At 36.0% G+C, this 14,332-nt stretch overlaps 1 protein-coding gene across 1 annotated transcript in view; it reads right to left on the bottom strand.

The window, feature by feature from the left end:
* Positions 1-14,332, bottom strand: part of BIRC6 (baculoviral IAP repeat containing 6) — a gene marked incomplete at both ends in the record, with an annotated part of 169,687 nt that overhangs the window by 46,684 nt on the left and 108,671 nt on the right. The window contains 4 exons of the mRNA XM_079532802.1: positions 6,920-7,088; positions 8,930-9,094; positions 10,762-10,979; positions 13,553-13,853. Of these exons, the coding sequence (XP_079388928.1) occupies positions 6,920-7,088; positions 8,930-9,094; positions 10,762-10,979; positions 13,553-13,853 (853 nt within the window). The remainder of the gene's footprint in view (positions 1-6,919; positions 7,089-8,929; positions 9,095-10,761; positions 10,980-13,552; positions 13,854-14,332) is intronic.

The raw sequence follows: 14,332 nt of genomic DNA on the forward strand, positions 1-14,332 counted from the left end.
TTTAGTGCAAGTAAAATACAACTTCATAGTTTTACCTGATGCTTATTTTCAGGTAAGATAAAAAAGAATGCATGGTGTTGTATGGAAAATAGCTTCAATATCATTTCCCAGAAGAATATAATCTCTCTGGACCAAGTCCTTAAACTGTTTTCATGTATGCTTTTTTAATTTTATTTTTATGTATGTTTTTGAATTTAATCCAAATCTGCAGACAATCTAAGGTTATCAAAGTTTCTTTTATACATGAATATACTCTATGTATTTCTTCTAAAAGAAAAGCTACTATTGAGAGCTGAGGATTAAAAACCATAATTGAGAAAACTCATGTACAAATAGAAAGAAGGGGTGTGGAACTGATTTTAAAAAGTACCATTCTGAGTATTACATGGGCCACATGAAGAACAGGATGGCTGTGTTTCTGAAAATCAGCATGGCAGAACTACACACAGTCCCTCCATAAAATAACAGCAAATAGCAGAACCTCATGTAGATCAGCTCATTACTGTACAGAACCTCCTAACTGCTTAACCAAGGGAGCCTTCAAAAGTCATGTCTTAACAATATGTACATAAAACAAGGTCAGGGATCTACGATAGAAAGAATTTGGCACTGATATTTCAATCAGTTACAGAAATGACACTGTGAGGCAGTGATTTACAGAAGAAAGAGGTGGAAGATGGCATATTCTGATTTTGCTACTCTGAGTCAATACCGGCTAATCTAGAAGAAATGATAAATGGAGCTGAGGCTGCACTGGAAGAAAACATGCAGACAAGAAAACTTACCCACTATCTGTATTCTATAGCAATTCTCTGGTATTGTATACTAATTTTCAGAGCATTCTGTAAGGCTCAGCTGTATTGAAAAGAAATCATGTAGCTTATTCATTTCTACTTAGGACTATAGGACGTAGTCAGTACTTTCTTTCTTTCTTTCAATGTATTACTTATATTAGTATATTTATGGGCATCATCACATTAATCTCATAAAACATAGTTATGTGATGGGGCTTAAATTAACAAGTTACATGAACCTGGAAACTAACAGAAAGGAAAATTCAGATAGAAACTGTTTATTTTGATCCTGAAATTATTTTAAGCTTGTCAATTCTGTGAAATCAATAAACACTTTCATTTCATGTCATTTCAGTGCATAACTATCTTCTCCAAACCGTGACTTGACCAGTACACCAACGCTGGGGTGTGATACCACACTTTTCACTTTGTAAGGCACTTCAACAGCACATTAGGTAAAGAGCACGCCCAAAGTTAGAACCATCCATGGAGGAGGTCCAGCATCATTCCTTTACCAGTGAACGAGTTCATTAACATTAATGAAAACTAGAGGCATTTTTAAGCTTGGATAATTGTATACTGTCTACCTAAACTGCCATTGAACTTCCTGGTTTTTAATACCATACAGGCTTTGACTTTCTGAAAGAAGTAACTGGGTAATTTTATCACAAAGATTGCCCCAGCATGAGTTGTATTTCGTTCCAAAAAAGAAGTCTGATATCCTCTCTTAAATGACAATATTTTCATCTCCGTGCTCAAGCAGACTTAGATCTAACTTTACTTAACTAGCTCCAATCCAATAGAGCCAGCGTTTACACCTTTAATCAAATATATGCATAAGAATTTCAAACAAAGAATTTAACAGCAACACCTCTTACTATTTATAGTTAAAAATCTATGGAAAAGCAGAGTTTCATGACGACTCAATGTTGACACTGCAGTAGTACCTTCAGCAGTGGAGGAATAAAGATGTTAGCACACAGTGTAATGAACTCATTGTACCAACTTCTGAGACCCATACGGGAACACAAGATTCCAGAAGTATTCAGCCTTCTCAGTCCAGTAGAAATGGACTGCTCTTAAAACAGCAAAGCAACACCACAGAGTGCCTAGAGGAGACGTATGATCAATAGAAAATAAACGCTTCAGTAAAAAGCTGGTATAGTTCAAGCTCTGAGATGAGGAAGGCAGGCCTGAAATAGATAAAGCCTCAAAGATCTATCAAGAGGCAGAAAAAAACTCAGTATGATCACCTTCAGATTTGTCCACAGTATGTACCGCATACAAAAATTTCCAGAAGAGGTACTTGGCAGCAGGCTGGAACAATCCAACTGCTAATGAACCCACATATCCAGGATGTCCCCAAACTTGATAAATAACAAAATACGCATTTAAAGCAAAAATTGGATTGTTACAAAGTACAACATCCTGCACACACAATGCCTTTAGTAAAGCCCTCCCACAGAAACACATCATTTGTTTTCTGCAGTCAAATCCAAGGAAGACTGGATCTAACACCACAAGCTATGCCGACCACATAACATGGATTCTCTCTTCACCAAAGGAGGGGGGTGACTAAAAGAGCCAAGAGGTAAGCATGCAAAGAAGTGGCTGCAAGATGTCAGCTCAAATCACATCACCATCTGCTTCCTGTATGCCTGGGAATTCAAGCAAAGAATTCAGGTACAATTCTGTGACTTGCCATGAAGTTTGTCTTCCAGGAAACAGGTGGAAATAAATCTCTCTCCCGGGTTTAAACAAGGTTATGTCATCTCAGGACTTCTTAGGTATTAGTTTAGGAACCATCTAGAACAGCTGCATTTTTAAGGAAGAACCACCTACCTATTGTAGAGCTTTCTTCTCTCCTTCTTATTAAATATTGGCTTTTGTTAGTTTTCATGAGCCTAGGTCTCCCAGTCAAGTAACTTATTTTATCAGCAAAATCTGACCTTCTAGATAGCCATGTACTCCTGTTAGTACCTGATGATTGTGTTTGTTGGGAACTTCTTGTTGGAAGCAAATTTTATTGTGGTACACTGCTGAAGGAGAAAAATTTTCCACGTATTTGAGAGATTCTTAAAAATAAATTAGAATTTCAAATTAAACATGCTGTATGAAAGACAACAGAAAAGAGGTTTTCCATGACAGCTTTTGGCACAAAATACATATAAGTGCCCAGTAATGAATACATGTTAGATGTTCCATGGCACAGAGGTTAAGAATTATATCAGTTTTACAAACATAAACATGAATTCTTTAGGAATAAACACAAATGTAATAGGAAAATCTCACCGTGCTACAAACTTATTTTTGTTTATAAAATGAAATACAACAAAGTCATAGTAATGCCAAAACAAGATATGACACAAAGATGGGAAAAATATTCAAGAAACAGGGAGAATTACAGTAGATATTGCTCCTTCTGCCTAGTGCTGAGATCTCTTGTATAATATGCAGAAGTCCTTCATAGACAGATAAACCTTCCTTCTTGACACGAAAAAAAACAATTGCAGAAATTAATGGAAGTAGTCAGTTTGCAGTTTTCAAGGGCTTTACAATCACCTTACTCTGAAGCAGATGAAGCTGCAGAATGTGACAGAGTGATTTGGTTTGTAAAGATCTGCTTCAAGGTGAGGTTTCAAAACCATGTGAGCACTATTCAGCTGATTAATGTTACTTTAATCTAGAACAACCCAGATAAAAATCCAGACTGCATACGTTTCAGGGAAATTGAGTGGTAATGGCAAAACATATTCAAAGCAACAAAAACCCTCGATACGTTTCTAAGCACAATAAAGGTAAATTTTATATTCTGGTACTGAGCTGTTCAAGAATTTTGCAGGATGTAGCATACCTGCACCTACCGAAACATGTCTAAATAATACACAAAATTCTCACTAATACCAAAATGCCCATCATATTGTTTGGCTATGGTGACATCAGCCTAATGTGCAATAGTGGGACAAAGAAAAGCCAGCATTTCACTCGTGTATACTTCTTTATAGAAAATGTTCTCCACATAATTTTACATGTATGGCAGAGATAATAAGTGAAGATCATTTATTTAAATGATTTACAGTGAAATCTGTAATCTGGCAAGAGAATAAAGGTTACTCTTATGCTGGAGGTATTAACTACTTCCAATATTACCCATTCAGGTTTCAGAAAGTTACAGAGATACTGAAATTTGCTATTTTCTGTCAGCATTTTGCTCAGAACAGCTTGTTACTGATGAGGTGCCAGAACCTGGGAATACTCTATTAGCATTCTGTATGCCGTGTTCTAATTTCTCAGTCCAGTATGTTACAGGAAAAATACAGTCAGTTGCTTCTTTTACATGAAAGTACATTTGATAGCAGAAGTTACACCCATTTGAAAACTGGAAGACTGTGCTCATGAGCTTTACCAATAATACTGTTCCTTTTCCTACCTCTACCGGGTAAGCATTCAGTCCTACTGGAATAAAGATAAGAATTTAGCCTAGAGAACTTTGAAATTAGAAGGTCTAAGATGAAAGAGTCAAGTCTGTTCTACTACATTGCTCTGGTCTTTGAGGTTTAATTAAAGAAAATAAACCATCAAAGTTACCAACCATAAATACATTGCTTAAGGTAATTTTTCCATCTTATGAGCATTGTACCAGAGCTCAACATTGCTCCAAAGCATCCAAACTTCCACCTCTCTTGTAACAGCCAGGTTCAGTGGTGTTTCCTGACAGTCTGCTGGTGATACTAAGAACCCCAGCACCACCTGCAACTCATACACATTGATGTGAGCATTGTCTGCTTTTGCACTAAACAGTAATTACTGCATTGGAGTTATGCCTGGCTATCATTAAGACAAACTGTTTTCAGGGACTGCTTTTAAATTAAATGCATCTGACTCAAATATTCATGATGCAAACACACTCTTTCCAGAATTCATGCCTACTCACACATCATCCTCTCACACTGGTGTCTTATTATGTTTCCAAAGACAAGCTTGACTGATACAAGCCTGCACAGCTTTATTTCTTATTAATGAAAAACATTGTTAATTACAGTTCTAAGTATACATTTCTGAACAAATACAGCAGGAAGCACTTAAGACTGTATTGCTCAGATCAATGTATTCAGCAGTGATCACAATCTTTGAGTTCTAAATTCCAATGAAAGTAACAATCTTTGTGAATTTGGAATTAGGAGAGTAGGTAACAGCTTTTCTCTAAAAAGAAAGGTTTTGCTGTGCTTTAATAGAGTTTATCGGTTGCTTTATGAGCTACTCACACATTTATGAATAGTATTTGTTTTGTTCCCACTTGACTAATTGCTAATTCAGAACTGTAACATTTGAGTATCCTCTGACAATCGTGATAGCAGTAGTCCAGCAAAGGAAAAGATACCTAAAATTCATATTTTCCACTGAGGGTGTTCTTTTCTTTGTACTTAGGGAAAACAAATTGTCCCTGAAAGTCAAACTTGTCTAAACTTCTCTGTACTAGCCACATATCTCATCTCTTCTATCACTATCTGACTGTTCTTCTCCAGTTAAAGGTGACTTACACAGACAGATATGTTTTCCAATAGAAAACAGCAAAAAGCAATTTCAACAGCTGTGAATCATTTATAACTCTGAACCAACAGCTTCATCCTCTAGATAAAAGGGCATTTTTGCCAGGTTTTTCAGTGACTTTTCCCTTCTACCTCAACAACAGAAGAATTTATGAAGGTCTGTTAGAGAGACTGCTTTTCTTCATTGTTTTACTTCATCTTTTTAAAAATCCCTTTACATTAGATTTTCATTTGCAGCAATGAGCCTACCATATAAGCCGGTTCATCTTCCTGACTGCAATATGTGCAAAACAGGATCAACAAATTCATTACAAAATTGAGAGAGGTGTCTACAGCCTGGCAAGGGACAGCTTTGTATTTTTATTTTTTATTGTAAGGCCCCTGTAGGCTTGTTGAACTACTTTTCTTCCATCATATAAGATTATGTAATGCCTAGACTGAAAGAGCCACGTTTTTGTTTTAGTTCTGGGTAGTTTTGTAGACACTTAAGACACAGATGATTTCTCTTTAAACTCTGGAGACAAAATGTATCACACAATTCACCAAGCAGCTATGACACTGAAGAAATTCACATCATACATAATACAACTGGCATCCAAAAGAGCTACAGTGATGTGATTACATATTTATCTGTTACTTCAACAAGGCAAATCAGGCCCCAAACCAAATCATTTAGATTTGGAACAATATATTCTGCTGTTTACAGATTAAATCCATCTTTACAAAGCATCTGAATGAAAATCCAGCCTAAGGCAAAGCCTATGTTCCAAAGCATAAGGGTAAAATTTATCTGAAAAAAACACATCTACCAATAACTTCATACTAACACCTGTCATCTAGTGAGACTGAACATTGATCACAAACCCAATCTGATGTTTTTACCATTATTTCCACACAGGCATTTGCTTAGCTCACTGCTTGAAACTTTCTTGGATAACTGCAGTGTTGTCTGAATGAAAACCATCAAAACATCTCTCAGTAGTATTGCAGCAACACATAACTCATTTGTTTTTTCTTAAAAAAGCAACTCTGATGATTTCATTGTTCCATTTTTTTAAAAAATGTTGCAATTTACTTAAGAGGCTGAGTTTTGCATTTCCTAAATGCAAAAGTAAAAGTTCTGCTCAAAGTAAACACAGAACAGCTCTAGAACTTAGTAGTTGCAACACGTGTCTACTTCAGGCATATACTTGTTCAATTTTCTTAGAAAATTAATTATTTTCTTCACAGAAAGATTCCTGGTCTCCATGGATCTTTTATGTAATCAGTAGAATTTTTCAGATGGAAATATGATATTCATGTTAATTTCAACAGCTTAAGAACTCAATTTCAAATTTAAAGATTCTAAAGCAATTAAGTTTGAGCACTAAGAACAAAAGAGTATTTCGGTGAATGCTGTTATTTAGTTTTCTAAGGCTGAAGTGAATAAACATTCAATAGTATAGTTCTAAAACAGCAAACATATTGAAGGTAGCCAGAACAAGCCATTATCGATAGATACAGCACTGTTTTCTTATTCTGCTTATTTGACAGAGTTCAGTACCTTGGATCTAGAAGGAAAGAATGGCACGTTACCTGAATCATTGCGGAGGTATGATGACATTGCTGGAATGAGGCAAGACTGACTGAGGAGCTCCAGGAGAACGGACGGCAAAGCGCTGCTGTTCTGTCCTCTACCCTCATGGCTAGTCTGAGGGTCTCCATTTGATGCACTCCCTGCAGGATTTATGTAACTGGCAAGAACCTGAAATGAAGAAAAGTATTTAACCAAAACCGATTCATTTTAGGCAAAAGAACTTTGGTTTTCCTCCTTAAGGAATATCCCATAATACTTTGCAAGGTACTTTGCCAATTCATTACTTATGTTTATTTCAGCAGTCCCAAAGATATCTCAGAAGTTTTATTCAGTTCCTAGATTATCATCACAATTTTGGCAAACGATAAAATTAACTATTTTAACTCTGAATGACTTCAAGAAATCAACTAATGTGAACATAGATAAGACTGCTAGAATTACTCAAAAGAGGAGATTGCAAGCTCACCGCTGAGATATGCTGCTGATCAATCCCATTCCCTTTAGAACAGCCAATAGCTAAAAAATATCATTTTTTTTAATGCAAATGTTGTAAAACTATTTGTGATCTACTTTTGGATGGAACTTTCAGTTGCACATGAGGTAACTTGTGATGAGCACGTCAGTAACCCTGAACAACTGCTCACGTGTGTGCTTGTGCTTCAGTAACCAAGGAGCAACACTATACTAAGAAAAGGTGGGAAGCCACCATGGGCCATGCCAACTACAGCTATTGCTGAGTTCACAGGCCCTTAATGGATGCTGAAGACCTTCTTTCGTTCTCCTTCTTCCCTCTAACCCCACTACCCACTGTATTTTGCTGCAGCATCTTATTTTACCAGCGCTCCATACAACAGAACTTTCCAAAACAGTCCTTCCAGAGAACTGATCGTAAAACTGACTGACATCTTTAGCAAAATGCTGAAGGGTTTTTTTTATTTCTTCCTCCAATCGCTGACTGCTCAATGCAAACGTCTCCTTTCCTCATGACTTTTGACAGTTATAACTAAACCTCTGCATGGCATAACACAGAATATTGCCTGGAAGCCTTGCCAAGAGTCATTCAGGTGCTTTGAACTCTTCTGCACTTCAGAGAATTGTTTCAGATTTGTTTTGCTTCTGTAAGAGGATGTGATACTTGTGCCTTATAATCTACAGTGACAGAAATAACTGATTACATCAAATTGATATCTTCATCAGCAAGGGCATGGACATTTTCAGAATTCGACCTCATTACCCAGCTGTAATGTTAGTTAACACATTTGAGCTGACAGTTCTGTGAATGAAATTTTTGATGACTAGAATGTTTCTCATTTTACACTGCTCTAAGATAACTGGGGTTGGCTGCATTTCACAATCAGACTTAAAAGGCCTAACTGAATGGGACTATCTTGTCCTTAATATAAGGTATTTGAAAAGCATTGGTAGTATTGAGATCTAGATGCTCACTGTTGATGTAATATTGCTATTTAAGAGACACAATCAAGATGCCATTATCCATATGTCTGAGTGAGATTTTGTTTTGCTGGTATACAACACATTCATGGACACTTTACTAACAGCTTTGGACACTTTCTTAAAGCAGAGAAAAAACAGTGAAAAATGAATAGGTAACATGACTTTTGCATAAAAAATGTCTACTTACTTATCCCTTTTCCTTGATGGACAGTCTTTACTTTTGACTGAATGCCACAGAGATGTATGACAGCTCCAGGGAAATATACCAGAAAACATTTTGGTTTACAGTCTATTCAGAACTGTCACCTACGCTTACCCCGTGTCCTTTTTATGCAGTAGCCTAGTGAAGCTTGAAAACTGCCTCACTCAAAATATATTTAATTTTTCATGTACAGAGACATATACACAGTTGTAAACGGTTTTGTTTTGGTTCTCTTTTTGCCCAAAATACCATAATTACTGTTCTATCAGACTAAATTAGAAATTCTGTTTTTGTTTCCTAGGCCCTAATATTTCAATCACTTGTGATTAATCAAAATTTCATCATTACACACCTGTAGAAGGCAGGTCACATGCTCTTCTTCTAGCCTTTGCTTAGTCAAAGCTTGCTCAACATCCCATCCTGAAGCTGTGGAGCCCGTTCCAAAGCCTGTACCCTTAGCCCAGTACAACTGCTGTTCTTCTGTTGAAGCACTGTTGTGTGTACTTGACACTTGTGGCTAAATTATAGGAAAAAAAAATCATAATAATTTCAAAATTTTTACCTTACCAACCAATTATCTAAAAAGCCTTTATTCTCCAGAATAATGTAATCTCAGTTTATTAATATAATCAAGATATTAAGATCCAAGTGAACTCAGAAGCTGTGAATAGGAATACTCCTGCCACAAAATTCCAGTACAGGTCAGCACTACATTGCTGCAAGTGATTATTGGGTTTAACTAAAACTGCAAGTCCATTTTTGTTCTCATTTAAAATACTGTTACTGTTTAAATGATGAAAGACATTAAAATGTTACGTAACCAATATTACGCTAAACAATAAGTCTCTGAAATTATTACTATTTAACTCCTAGTCAAGTTGAATAACAATTAGAAGAAGGAATGGAAGGAAGGAATATAGGGGCCTCTGCCTCTCCTCCACCCCTCACACACTTTGCTGTCCAAACTCTTGAGGATCTTTGTAACCCTCCTTTGGATGTTTACGTCCTTTTCGTGCTGTGGCACCCAAACTGCACCCCAGTGCTGGAGGTGAGGTGATGAAACAGCTGTGCGATTACTGTCATGAAGACACTGCCACACATGAACGCTCAGAAGGATTTCATGAAAAATTAAAGGCAAATTCCTTGCCATGGAGATACAAGCTTTGGTGAAGAGTCTGGTGGATCTCCTATTTCAAGTTTCCACCTATCACTTGGATAGCTATGAATTGTGTGAAACAACCTGTTTTAGGGGTCATGGAACAGCTCAACCTGAGATCAGAATTAATGGCTGCACCTTCTATTCAAAGGTACTGTAATGTTAAGACATTCATTCATCATCAGTCTGATACTCAATTAGATGCAGAATATCTCAGATCCCCTTCAAAATTAACTAGCCAATAAAGTGAACTATACTTCTGTAGTTTTCTCTCTTATTTCCTCAACCCCCTCATCAGTATCAGAAGCTGCCAAAATATGGGCAGCCGTATATTCAGCAGCAGTTAGCCATATTTAGCCACCAGGACTTTTTCCACACAAGTCTCTGCTGCCATACTGTAAGAGAGGGAAAGCCATCAACTAATTTTAAGCATGTTTTGAGGCAGCCTCACGCAGAAATGGCACCTCATAATCCTAAAAAAAAGTCAGTTGATGCACATTCTGAATATAGGGTAGTCTAAGGTAAGCGCCTTGAAAAAGTTTTATTTTGGAGATCCACTTGGGATCCTGGAAAGTGTAGAAATATTAGATTTAAAGATTGCTCCACTAATTCATTAATTTTCACAACTCATTTACATTTATAAGCTTTTAAGAGGAAATAATTTGCAGTTAGTAGAGTTTAGATGATGAATGCTAAATAAGGTAATGAGGTCATGCTAATGAATGATAATTAATAAAGAAAGAACAACCCTCCATTATCATGCCTCTCATACACTGAAAAAAATGATCCTGTGAAAGAAACTGATTACACCTTAATGCTTCATGATAAGCCTTCTTTGTTGGTTAAATTTTATGATTACTATGCTTATATGCAACAAGCAAGTATAATTACTTCAGTATTTTATAATTATTTTTCTTCTTCATTCAAATGCCAGCTGTGTAGAAATTAAATTTTAATGAAAGTGGTGAATTATTTTCTTTTTTATAGCAAAAACTGTTACTTTGCAATTATTCTGCTACTAAACTTACCTCTGCCTGGTTGGGACTAGCATTGGGAACTCTTGGTGCATGGTGGCTTAGAGCAGACAGACAAGCAAGGATAAGATGTATAGCTCCAATTTCCAGTGCCATTCGCCTAAGCAGCACTCCATCATCAGTAGTCAATGGCGTAGTGCTGAACAAAGTGCGCAACACATGGAAGGGAAGGGTTGGAAGCACATTTGCTGAAGGAGACTGCAAGATATGACCTGGATTAAAAAAAATAATAAAAGTCACATTTTCTTTCTGTAGTTCAGTACTGTCTGTTAATCTTTGCAGCGATTTGCACAACACAACAATACAGAAATATACTAAGGACCTAAGCATTCCACTATGGTAAGCTATCTAATATTAAATGTCTCTTAAGAACATTTTTTCAGAAGAATATTTCTTTATTTCCATTATGGACTTCGTTAAAATCAAAAGTTAGAATATTTGATTCACCATTCCCAGGGAGGAAAATTAACTCTTTAATAATCATGTGTGTTCTCTGTATTTAACTACACTGCAGGTTATACTTCTAAATAAAAGAGAAAGATGCTGGTTCAGACTAATTCTTTCTTTCCAAACCTTGCAAGCAGAATGAGTTAAAGCACACAGATGGTCAACAAACAGCAGCTCAGCTGACAAGCAGCTGTAATGTATCAAGATGTGTTTTTTGCTTTTTATACTCGTGACCAAATTATGAATTAAACCACTGCACAATCCAAGTTGTGATGTGACTCAAGTTGAATATGTGGTGAAATACTTGCATGATTTTAATTACATGAGCTGCATGCTTACATTTTGTAGATCTATCTAAAAAATTTAACCTGTCTGTATTACAAGCAAATATTACTTCTTTTAAAAACATTACAAATAATGGAACGACCTCCAAATGCAACAGATGTATTTGGGAACTGTCTCAATTTTTTTTGTGTGTATTTAACAATGCATTTCACATTATGTCTACAGTGTATATGTAAAACACAGATATTTAAACACTGAAAATATTTCTAAATAGCCAACTTTGTTCAGAAGTTTTCTTCTCATTTTAAAGACGTTTATATTATTTTCTCCCTCAAGAGTCTATCAGCTATATCATCCAGAAGAGTTATTGAAGTACATTACAAATCTGGCTATGTATTTGTATGTATACATATCTAAACAAATGCACCAGTTTGTGTCTATTTGCTACTCTTTGTAAAGAAAAAAGAAGGATGCAAAACATTATTTGACCTGGGTCTTCCTACATAAAATTAGCCTGACAGTTTTCCACAACTGCAGGTGTACCCAAATGACAATGGAGAAAAGATAAAACTAAAAAGAAATCTAAACATGTGCCCAAGATCTACCTTCACAGACAAATCAACCCACATTTAACATATAAACCCTGAATTTTTAAGTGCAGATCTCCATATTTTGTGAGAAGGATTATAGGGGTATTAAAAGATGTATTTACAAAAGGAAAGGAAAACATTAATACTTTATACAGAGAACTAGTGTAAACTACTGCAAACTGATACTGTGTTTGATAAAGAGCTGAATTCACCCTTTTAGCTAAGAGAATGAAGAAACTGACTATTTAGTCCAGCAAAACCATAGGCTAAAAGGAAATACAATTCCAGTCATCAAGTACATGAGAAAGAAGAGTTATCCACAAAGAATAATGCAGGTACAATGATAACTGGGCACAAAACTGGATAGGAGTAATTTTAGGCTGAAAATGAAAGACAGCTCCCATCTATCAGGAAAATGGTGTTCTGGAACTGTATTCCAATAGCGATAGTAGATGCGCTCAAGAAGAAAGAAAAGCAATCAAAAAAGGTCAAGTTTTGTGTTGGCCTCTTTCTCTATACAAAATGCATCTATAATTGTTTGCAAAAGCGAAGGACTGAAATCAACTCAAGAGAACAAAAATCAGAGTTAAGTGTATGCAGTCTTCTAGTTAATTACTATTTAAATCAGGTTGGAGTAATCAGCCAGTAAACTGCATAGCTGTTTGTTAAGCAGTGTACTCCTCTCTACTGTCCTGTATCTAAATATACAAGAATTCAAATATAAAACAGAAAGGACAGTAAGCAAGACTTATACTGCTGAACTGAAACAAAATGCAGGTGGTTAACATATGGAAAAACAGAACTGTTTGCAAAGGCATAATGAAAGAAGTCTGAAAGTACTAGCATCTTTTGTTTTGAAAAAACACTGAGAAATAATCAATACTAGAACTATATGCATTATTTGAGGTTGGAAAGACACTGACGACAAAGAATTTGTATGCTCATTTGTTCATTTGTCTAAGAATTGTCCCTTTATTCCTATGAACTCACACTATTACAACAGAGTTCGCTCTTAGCTAATTGGTTGCAATAATCTTTAAATTATCCCCTCTTCTTCTACTGCAATCTCAAAGAGTTTATCCTACGTCTGCTTTAGCTTTGCTTCTATCTATGCTACTTTGAATTTGGCTGCAGGGATACCCAACATTTCCTCAACTAGTTGAGCACATCCTACTACCCAAGACAGTTCTGTCCAAGTGCACTGGCATTTTAACAATGTCATTTCTAAGTTCAATCAGTTGTTTTACAATTACTCTAGCATCCAGATGTAAGCATATGAACACTGATGATTGTCACGAAACTTCATGAGGAAGAATTTCATATTCAGAGATGAGATTATGACAGTGCTAGCAAATTGCACAAACCATTTCTAACTTCCTGCTACGCATATTACAGTATAAATAATTTTAAGTAAAATGATCTAGCTGTGGTCTACAAAGAAACATAGTAATTGCAGCACATACTTCCTTCACCATCATCTGTAACTCCCAACACCAATCTCAACAGACACTGAGCATGTTTCCGTTCTTTTAGCAGCACCTCAGCATAGCCCGGGAGACGAAGAAATAAACCAAAGGCAGCCAAAGAATGAGCAGGTATGGGAGACATAGTCTGAACTGTTGACTTGATCGGTGGAGGTTCTGCAGCAATTGTTTCTGGCGCTTCGTACACCAATTCTCCTGATTGTTCAATAGTAACCCATTCAAACTGATCACTGTCCTTCTGCTTTTCCTGTGTGGTTGATGTAACAACTGGAGTGCTCACCTTAAACAAGAACAAGAATTAAAAGAGCTGATAGCCATACAGCCAATTAGGATCTGAAGGACACAAAATCTTAATATGAAAGACCTTTAAAATTCACATTAAATATACTACTATTAACAGATGCATGGAACAGGGACTACCAAAAACACAGGGTCATATGAACCCAGTACAGTCACTCATGTCTTTCTAAATTTAACATCACAGAAGCTTCAAGCTTTTATAATATTTAAATACAATGACAAGTATCAGTAAAATAAAGCAAGATATGAGTAAAATTAAAAGCAAGAGTCTAAAGAATTCAAGAGTCTTTACCATGAATCTTCTATTTAGCATTACTATACTTGCTTTGTTTTTACAATCACATAATTCTTATTCTGTATTTAAATTTAAACGTACCACAAATAAGAAAAACATATTTCAAGAAAATAACTTCCCAGAACTTCCAGAAGACTTCAAAGAAGGGAAAAAATGGATCAAAT

Source organism: Tetrao urogallus, assembly GCF_951394365.1.
Source record: "Tetrao urogallus genome assembly, chromosome: 2".
NCBI classification, from domain to species: Eukaryota; Metazoa; Chordata; class Aves; order Galliformes; family Phasianidae; genus Tetrao; species Tetrao urogallus.